The sequence below is a fragment of the Marmota marmota genome, unplaced genomic scaffold, assembly GCF_001458135.2.
Source record: "Marmota marmota marmota unplaced genomic scaffold, marMar, whole genome shotgun sequence".
Classification (NCBI taxonomy): Eukaryota; Metazoa; Chordata; class Mammalia; order Rodentia; family Sciuridae; genus Marmota; species Marmota marmota.
Genome location: NW_026000005.1, coordinates 17,273,147 through 17,282,789, shown reverse-complemented (window position 1 = coordinate 17,282,789; position 9,643 = coordinate 17,273,147). Strand labels below are relative to the sequence as shown.

The following is a 9,643-nucleotide window of genomic DNA, read 5'->3' as shown; positions in this document are numbered from 1 at the left end:
CAGCTTGCAAGCGCGGCACCGCTGGGTACCGAGAGTTCCCTGGCAAGAAAGGTGTGGAGATGATACCTGCGCCTTTGTGCCCGGCCTGTTCCTCCTCAGAACTGCCGTCCCCTCCGCCATGACCATAGTGCCAGAGTCTGGGCGGCTCGAGTCGGTACCCGGATGTAGGGGACGACTGCCTGCGCGGGGGGCGGGGCGCTGAGGCACTCTGGGTCCGGAATCTGGGGAGGGGCGGCACTCTGCGGAACAGCCGTAGTCCGCGCGGGGCAGGACGGGAAGACAGGGAGGAGTCTGAAGTAGGGCGGGCTAGGCAGGGGGAGGGAGGTTCTGGTGTCGACTTGGAGAGATAGTGGCAGGAAGGCTGGGGTTTACGGGCGGTTTGGGGAGGACCGCGGGCGGGCTCCGAGGGTGGTGACCCCTGTAGCAGTGTGCACGGCTTGCGTCACATTTAGGTGCCTCCCCTTGGGCTCTTATTAATTATATTATAAGGGAAGAGTTTACGCAATGGCGACCGTTTTAGTAAACCCATGTGCAAGCAAAAATTTAAAGAAACTTAATTCTCCCCAAAATCCACCTAAGGGAAGCAAAGTAGAAAACGGACCAGTCTGGGAAAAATAATAAGGAATCTGCATGAAATCGACCCAATCTGAAATTAGACTGGAAATTTGACTATTAAATATTTTGCCACCTGCTGTCTACAAAGCCAAGGACTTTTTCAATGACAAGTTTGCGTAGATAGAAGACGCAGACGGCCATTATAAAATGTAGAGTGGATGTCTGGTATTTTACGTTAGGTGTACTTAGAATTAGCGTTTTTGGAAGTCGGAAGCAGAAGGAAATGAGTAGTCCTTGATGGTGGGATTTTTACTTCTTCCAGGATTCCAAGTTTTAAAGTTAAGTTAAAAAAAAAAAAAGAAGAAGAAAAGAGAAAGAAAGAAAATCCTGTTTAGAAAACTTAAGATCCGTTAGGGGCTGGGGATATAGCTCAGTTGGAGAGTGCTTGCCTTGCATGCACAAGGCCCTGGGTTCTGTCCCCAGCACCGCCCCCCCCCCAAAAAAAGAAAACTTAAGATCCGGGCGGTGCCCGGTGGCACAGGACTGTCATCCCAGCAACTGGGGAGGCTGAGGCAGGAGGATCAGAAGTTTGAGGCTAGCCTCAGCATTTATTGAGGTCCTAAATAATTTAGAGAGACACCTGTCTCAAAAAGTTTTTTTAAAAAAGGACTGGGGATGTAGCTAAGTGGTAAAGCGCTTCCTGGGTTCAAGGAAAAAAACTTTCTTTTCTCTGTATTTGGGGTTAAACCTGGGGCCTCCTGCCAGCACTGAGTTACATCCCAAGCCCCCATTCACCGTTTTTGGTTTTTTGTTTTTTTAAGAGAGAGAGAGAGAATTTTAATATTTATTTATTTATTTATTTTTCCAGCGGACACAACATCTTTGTATGTGATGCTGAGGATCGAACCCAGGCAGCACGCCTGCCAGGCGAGCGGGCTACCGCTTGAGCCACATCCCCAGCCTCACCATTTTTGTTTTGGTTTTTGTTTTGAGATAGGGTCTAGTTAAATTGCCTAGGCTAGGGCTGGGGGTATAGCTCAATTGGCAGAGTGCTTGCCTCACCGGCACAAGGCCCTGGGTTCAATCCCCAGCACCACCAAAAAAAAAAAAATTGCCTAGGCTAACCTCAAAGTTGAGATCGCCTTCCTCAGCCTCCTGAATAGCTGGAATTACAGTGTGTGCCATCAAACCAGGCAGACTGGTAACTCTTAAATAAGAGTAATGACTTATTTTTTTTCTGCCTAGCACTAGCTCCTATCTGTTAAAAGATTTGCCAGGCTTGGTGGCACATGCCTGTAATCCCTGCGACTCCAGAAGCTGAGGCAGGAGGATCACAAGTTAACGGCCAACTTAAGTGTCACAAGGGGGCAAAATTGCGACATGTGCAGTCAAGAGGGAGAAATAAAGAATCTCCATGTGCTTCTGCCCCTTTCAATGCTTTATTCACTCAAATTAATACAGTTTCACTCTATAGGTTCTTAATCAAGAAAACAACAATCCTTAATGTTAGGCACTGCAATAGACATAATCAATTCACAGCAAACAATTCTAGATTAATTATAAGCACTGCAAACACACTTAATCATGACAGGCTAAGACAGACATTCCCTCTGTGTGCTAAATTCAAAGGTCTTAACCTTAGACTTTATGTCCAGCAGATGCACACTCACTCAAACTGTGGTGATCAGATCTGGAACCAAGGCAGGCTTCTCCTGGTGTGGAGTGGATAACCGGTTGAAGAGAGGGTCAGGTACTACGGAAAAGTTGCAGCTGTCACAAGGGTCCAGAAGAGGCGGTAGAGTTTGAGAGCAGTGAGGATCATGCAGAGGATCAGGAAAAACGTTGTCAAGTGATGGGATGTCAGTCAGTCCAGGTCCTCATCATGCGGAGTGCACCCTTGTTTTGGCTGGTTGAATCCCTATTCATTAGCTCTTTTTTTTTTTTTGCTTTAATCGTATTTTTATTTCAATTTCCAGTTCATTGCTAGTATATAGAAATATAGCTGATGTTAATCTGCTGTTTTCCAACTTTGCTAAAATTGCCTATTCTAGTATTTCTTATAGACTCTAGGATTTCTACATAGATGGTCATGTCACTTATGAATAAAGATAGTCTTGCTTTTCCTTTTGCAGTTTAGGTGCCTTTTTTTTAAATTTTTTATTGTTGGCTGTTCAAAATATTACATAGTTCTTGATATATCATATTTCACACTTTGATTCAAGTGGGTTATGATCTCCCATTTTTACCCCATATACAGATTGCAGAATCACATCAGTTACACTTCCATTGCTCTTTATTTAACAAATTTGGGAGCTTTTGACCCCCCCCCCTCCCTTTCAATCCTTATTTACCCTGGGGTCAGAAACAGGTAGTCTCCACCCTGATCTTCTTACCTTTCCTCTTATCAGGAGAGGACAGCCTGCCAGAGGCTTCACTCTGTTAATCAGGGTGAGAGGAAGTAACTTGTCTGAGGCCATACTGGAGGGTTCTGTTAGGTGTGCCTAATGAGACTGGAGGTTTCAAACTGGGGTTTTTTAAATGGAGTTGCTTAGGCTCAGGCCTAAGGTCATCCTCACACTCAGCAATTTAGTGAGGCCCTGAGCAGCTCAACAACATCCTGTCTCAAAATGAAAAATAAAAAGAGGGGCTGGGGTTGTGGCTCAGCAGTAGAGCGCTTGCCTAGCATGTGCGGGGCACTGGGTTGATCCTCAGCACCACATAAAAATAAAAAAATAAAGATATTGTGTCCAACTACAATTAAAACATAATATTAAATAAGTAAATACAAATAAAAAGAGCTAGGGGGCTTGATTTGGGCTCAAGTGGCTGAGCACTTGCCTACCATGTATGAGGCACTGGGTTTGAGTCTCAGCACTACATATAAATAAATAAATAAATAAATGTCCATCAACAACTAAAAAAAAAATTAAAAAAAAAAAGAGTTGGAGATGTGTTTCAGTTAGGTTAAACCTCAAGTAACCCCCACCAAAGAAAAAAAATTACTCATACAACAAATATTTATTAAGGGCTGGGGATGTAGCTCAGGGCTACAGCACTTGCCCAGCATGCAGAGGACCTGTGTCAATTCTCAGTACTGCAAAAAAACAAAAAAGGCCCACTATGTGGTAGGCACTGAAGTACAAGCATGAAAAGCCCAAGACTTTCACCATATGTTATTTAGAGTTTAACAAAGGAGACGTGCAGATCAGCAATTCTTAACACTAAATGTAGAACATCCTAGGACAAATGACACTCAAAAACTACCTCCCTACCAGAGATGGAGGAAGGATCTGTGAAAAGGCAGAGTTCTTGGTATGTCTCTTGGTCTATAGATGACTCTACCTCATTCTAAGGACTACGTTTAAATTCCACAGATTGTGTGGTAATTTCTCGGAGTGTAAATGGTAGTTACCTACAGTCAAAGGGGGGGTCATTTTAATGTTCTATTAATTCCAGATTTGCTAAATAGTTTCAGCCCATTTTGTGTCAAAGTAAAAAAAAAAATGGATGAATAAATGTTAAACTCAGGAAAAAAATACTCATCATTCTCTTTGGAAAGTCCAATAAATTTGCATGGTGATGTCAATCCTGACCTTGTTCACAGAAGAACCTTGTTCTTTAGGGCTGAATGTTTCTACTTCACAACCTTCACATTTTCATTCCTCTGTCAGCCTGCAGATTATGATCTTCAAACAAGAAAAATGTTGGGGGTGAGGGGAAAAGAAAATTTAAAATGAGCTTAGTCATGTGTGTTTCAGTGCTTACTTAAGCATGTGCAAGGCCCTGGATTTGATCCCAACCACCACCAGGAAAAAAAAGAAGAAAAGAACTTAATCAGTAATAACAGATGTAATGAAGAGTTACTAGAATATTTCAGGTCAAGGAGCCTATTTGAATATTTCAGGTAAAGGCAATATAAACCAAAGAAAATGACCCTGGACTGAGAATCAATCTAGATTCACTTGACTATTGACTATTCACTTGACTAAGACTTCAAACAAAGACTGGGGGGATATAGCTTAGTGGTAGAGCACTTGCTTAACATATACAAGGTCCTGAGTTCAATCCCCAGTACCACCAAAAAAAGTAAAAGTTTAAGACTTCAAACAAGGTTATCAATTAAAAGCTTCTTAATTTGTAGCCAGATACAGTGACACACATACCTGAGAGAGGAGGATTTTGAATTCAAAGTCAGCCTCAGCAAAAGCAAAGTGCTAAGCAACCCACTGAGACCCTGTTAGACCTGGGGATGTGGCTCAGTGGTTGAATGCCCCTGAGTTCAATCCCCAGTACCAAAAAAAAAAAAAGTTTCTTAAATTGTAATGAAGGTTCTACATAGTCCTTTTCCTCTACTGAACAGACTACAAAAGCAAAATTAATATTAAACAGTTTTAGAAGTCTCCTGAAGAAAATATTTTTATAAATCTAAAGTATCGTAATTTTCAAAATATCTTCTCTAGTATGAAATTCATTTTGGGAAGTATGTTTCAGGGTGTGTGTGTGTGTGTGTGTGTGTGTGTGTGTGTGTATGTGTATGAGAGACAGGGATACTGAAGGTTAAATCCAGAAGTGTTCTTTCTGCCTTGATGACTTTTTAAAATTTTAGGATAGGGTCTCATTAAATAGCATAGGCTGGCCTTGAACTTGCAGTTCTTCTGTCTCAGCCCCTGAAGTAGCTGTGATTATAGGGATGTGCCCCCCACACTGCCGCAGCCCGGCTGGCTGGGCAAAATAAGCGGAGGGTGACGAATAACTTGTGTACGTTGATACAGCAGGAGTAGGAGCCGTTTATTGCAGGACAGGAGCAGTATTTATACATTCCACACAGCTTATCTAATTAGCATAAACTAGATACATCAGTCAACCAATAAGGAATCTCCACACTTAATGGCTCGCTTTTGTTACTTCTCAAACCACTCCCTCTGGCATTTTGCCAGGCACCATCCAGACTTGTTTACGAACTCTAACATTCCCCTGGCAAAATGCCAGGTGTTATTTTGACTTGTTTACAGACTCTAACATTTCCCCCTTTTGTTTAATTTAAATAACGACCATAGTGGTTTTTACAGAAACACCATAAATAACCTGCTACAAACAGAAAGGGAGGATACAAAATGCCACAATACCAAGCCAATTGATGGCTCCATGCAAGAAGCCCTTGGAAAAATTATACCAGCAATGACACTGTTAGCAAAGATACCGAGTTACAATTTGTTGTAGATTACAGTTTGTTGTCTCAGTCCAGGTAAAGCAGTGTCTCAATAGATTAACTCACAGTCCAGGTAAATCACAGTCCAGGTAAGTTCTGCAGGCAGCTAGCTTAAATCACAGTCCAGGTAAGTTCTGCAGGCAGCTAGCTTGATCCGAAGTCTCGTCTGTTTCTCAGCCGAAGTCTCGTCCGGTTTTCAGCAACACTGGAAATTCTTCCACCTTGGTCTTTACCGGCACTGGGACGAAGGCAGGAACTCCGGATGGCTAAAGAAAATCCTGTAGCATTCTACTAAGAAAACAACCTTCTGAACAATTTAGTACATTATCTCAAGGTTTTTTTGCATTTGAAATAAGCATTAATAGTGCTCATTACTCATCAGCTTCCAGGTGTGGGAGAACCATTGTAGCTTAGTTATTGGCATTGAAAATGACCAAACATCAGGGACACCAGTAGCATCTTCTGCTGGCTGTAGTGCCTGGGCAGCCCCAGATGGCCCTGGGGAGTGTCCCGGACTCAAACTGCTACTGGGCACAGGGAGCAAGAGCCTGCGAGACTGTGCCTCCAGGTCAGGTCTAGATTTGGGCTCGCGGCAGTGGAAGAGCCAGCTCCCCGGCCAGGAGGCGGGGAAGGGCCAGTCACCGCCGCCTCTTGGAAAATCCTTGCTGCGCTGTGACCGGCTTGCACACTCGGCAGCCGCCTCTCCGCTTCACGCACCCTCCGGTAACGAAAAGTATTTAGTAATAGCCTTTTGCTGCAACTTTTTTCCTGATAATCCTTCTTCTTCTGAACTTTCTTTTTCTTTCTGACTAGAGTTCCTGGGCTCTTATCAACACATGCCCTAACTATTCTTGGTTCCACTGGGGTGCCTTCTTCCCTTAGTAATTTACTTCTCACCCCTTCCATATTTTCATCACAAAGACAATACAATACACTGAGACAAAACAAGACACAAACATACTGTATCAATCTTCTCCATTTTCTTGAAATGGCCATTTTTCCTCTCGCCCTATCTGCCTAGGGACGAGCAGATTGCTCCCGTCCTATCTATGGACGGGCAGCTTTTTTTCGTCACTTACCCCCGAGTGTCCCGGGGCTCCCCGTACGGGCCACCATCTGCCGCAGCCCGGCTGGCTGGGCAAAATAATCGGGGGGTGACGAATAACTTGTGTACGTTGATACAGCAGGAGTAGGAGCCGTTTATTGCAGGACAGGAGCAGTATTTATACATTCCACACAGCTTATCTAATTAGCATAAACTAGATACATCAGTCAACCAATCAGGAATCTCTACACCTAATGGCTCGGTTTTGTTACTTCTCAAACCACTCCCTCTGACATTTTGCCAGGCACCATCCAGACTTGTTTACGAACTTTAACATTCCCCTGGCAAAATGCCAGGTGTTATTTTGACTTGTTTACAGACTCTAACACCACACCTGGTGACTTTGGGTAATTTTTAAATCAAAGTACAATTCTGCTTTATTTAACAGAAATACATTCTGAGAAATGCATCATTAGGCAATTTTGTCATTGACCGAACATCATAGTGTACTTGCATAAACAAAAATGGCTGAGGTCACTAGGCAATATAATCTTACAAGACCACTGTTTTATATGCAGTTGTTGACTAAAACATTGAGGCACAGGACTATTAAGAGTGAACAAGTAACATATGCAAAGTACAGAGTAAGATGGTGAGAAACATGAATGTTTTAGAGGCTATGATTTTCCTCCAAGACTTTAAGGGCAATATGTAGATTACTATACTACAAAACAGAATGCCTCCAGTGTATAGCAGCTCCTGTTGGTTGCCTATTCATTACCCCTTCCGTTTTTGCAGTCTCTTTGCAAACAGACTTGGATCTTGCTCCTTGTCTGTTTGTTCCTGTGACCAAGGAAAGGTAAATCTCATCTCCAAGTGAGGGATAAATCCCTATTAGCTTAAGCCAATGATTAGTATGGGGTAGGCATTTAACTCCATTTTATCCTAAAGAAATGTTAAGGATGTCTGATGGAGCACTTTGGGAAAAAGTTTTCTTGTTTTCAAAAGGAGATGCCAAAAGAAATGGTTCCTTTTTTCTGTTACTGGGCATTGCCAAGTATGGGACTGTAGCATCAATCCTGGCTTAAAGGAAGTCAGGTCAAGCACAGTTTAGCCAGTGAACAATGTAAGAAGTAGCTGAAATATGCTTTAAAGTATGGGTAGCATTTTCATGAGATATAGGAAATTTCATTGCAGGCCGAGTAAAGTTGAAGCAGCAGAAAACCATAGTAATAATGTACATTCACAGTTGGACAAAACAGTGTCATTTATGATTTTATGCATCTTCAGTAAATTTGCTGAACATTTATCAGTTAATTTTTTTGGATTTAAACTTAGGTAACTGACTGCAAATGATACTAAACTCTTGTGACTTCTCTCTTAGCAATATTCCAAAATATTTAATCAAATTGGTGGCTGCAGTTGTTGGCCTCCAATGATTGTCATCTTCTGGTATTTACACACTTCTGTGATTCTTTCACATTGAATAGGGCTGATTTGAAAAGCCAATAGGATGTTGTTGAAATGTGACTTTTGATGTTATGAGACAGTGGGCTTCTGCCTTAGTCTCTTGCCCTATGATCATGGCTTTCAAGTGTGAAGTCAGTCAAGCAGACATATCAGAGGTCTGTGTAGTGAGAAATTGAGGGCTTCTGCCAAAAGCATCAACTTGCTGGCGTGAGTGTATTTTGAAACTGTCTAGCCCAAGTGAAGCTTTCAGATAATGGCAGCCTCATTAGACCCCCAGACTTCGACCAGCTCCCAATTTCTGATCTACATATATAGTGTGAAATGTTTACTGTTGTGTAAAGCCACTAAGGTTGCAACAGATAATGTAATAGTTTAACTTTCTGGGAAGTAGAATGATCAGAAGAGACAAGTCACAGTATTATCCTCTTAACAGGGTACTTACTTATGTTATTCCCTAAGCAGCTTTTCCAATTTCTTCACATGAAAAGCATGCTATTAATTTGTTTATTGTGTGCCTCTCCTACAGTTCTTGAATCCTCACTGCCTACAATGCCTCCCACATGATTAAAAAGTGACTTAAAAATACTATTAAATAACTGGTCTTTTTGAAGTGACACACAAGCCAGACAATGCCCATTGGTGTTTTTCCAAGTCAACGTCTTGAGGCATTAAATGAGATGAAATTCTGCATAACTTGAGTTAAATTTTACATGGTTAAAGAACTAGGCTTAATCTGTAAAAGAGTAAAGTGGTTTGATACATTGCCTGTTATTTTTTAATAGGAAAATCTCCAGATACAGCCAAGATCAAAATATTAAAAAACAAGGGCTGGGGATATAACTCAGTTGGTAGAGTGCTTGCCTAGCATGCACAAAGCCCTGGATTCAATCCCCAGCATGACAAAACAAAACAAAATTCAATCTGGGCCTAGATTGCAAGTTTGAGGCCAACCTATGCAATTTAGTGAGACCAGTTCAAAATAAAAAAAACCTAAAAGTGCTGGGAACATAGCTCAGTGGTAGAGTGCTCCTGAGTTCACTCCCCATTTAAGGCCAAAAGTAAAAACGAAAAACTTGAGGGGCTGGAGTTGTGGCTCAGTGGTGGAGTGCTTGCCTTATATGTGTGAGACACTGGGTTCGATTCTAAGCACCACATATAAGTAAATGAATAAAATAAAATTCCATCAACATTAAAAAAAAAAAAAAAAAGAAAAACTTGAAACTATGGGAAGAACTTTCAGGTAGTAGACGCTTCAGAATTTGAAATAATACCCAGGAGCCAAAAGGGCTATTAATTATACCAAAATGACTTCCTGCACATACTAAGCAGAAAAAGTCAAAATGATAAACTGTAAGGAAAAAAAA

At 41.8% G+C, this 9,643-nt stretch overlaps 1 protein-coding gene across 3 annotated transcripts in view; it reads right to left on the bottom strand.

The window, feature by feature from the left end:
- The window catches only part of LOC107138572 (MOB-like protein phocein), a 36,895-nt gene that overhangs the window by 22,676 nt on the left and 4,576 nt on the right, over positions 1-9,643 (bottom strand). The window contains exon 1 of one of the 3 annotated variants that reach the window (XM_048808240.1): positions 67-223. The exons of 1 other annotated variant lie outside the window; for it this stretch is intronic. In XM_048808240.1, coding sequence (XP_048664197.1) covers positions 67-126 — 60 coding nt within the window. In that variant the 5' untranslated portion in view covers positions 127-223. Of the gene's footprint in view, positions 1-66; positions 224-9,643 lie in introns of those variants that run through there. One more of the 3 variants, XM_015481190.2, reaches the window with a different exon arrangement.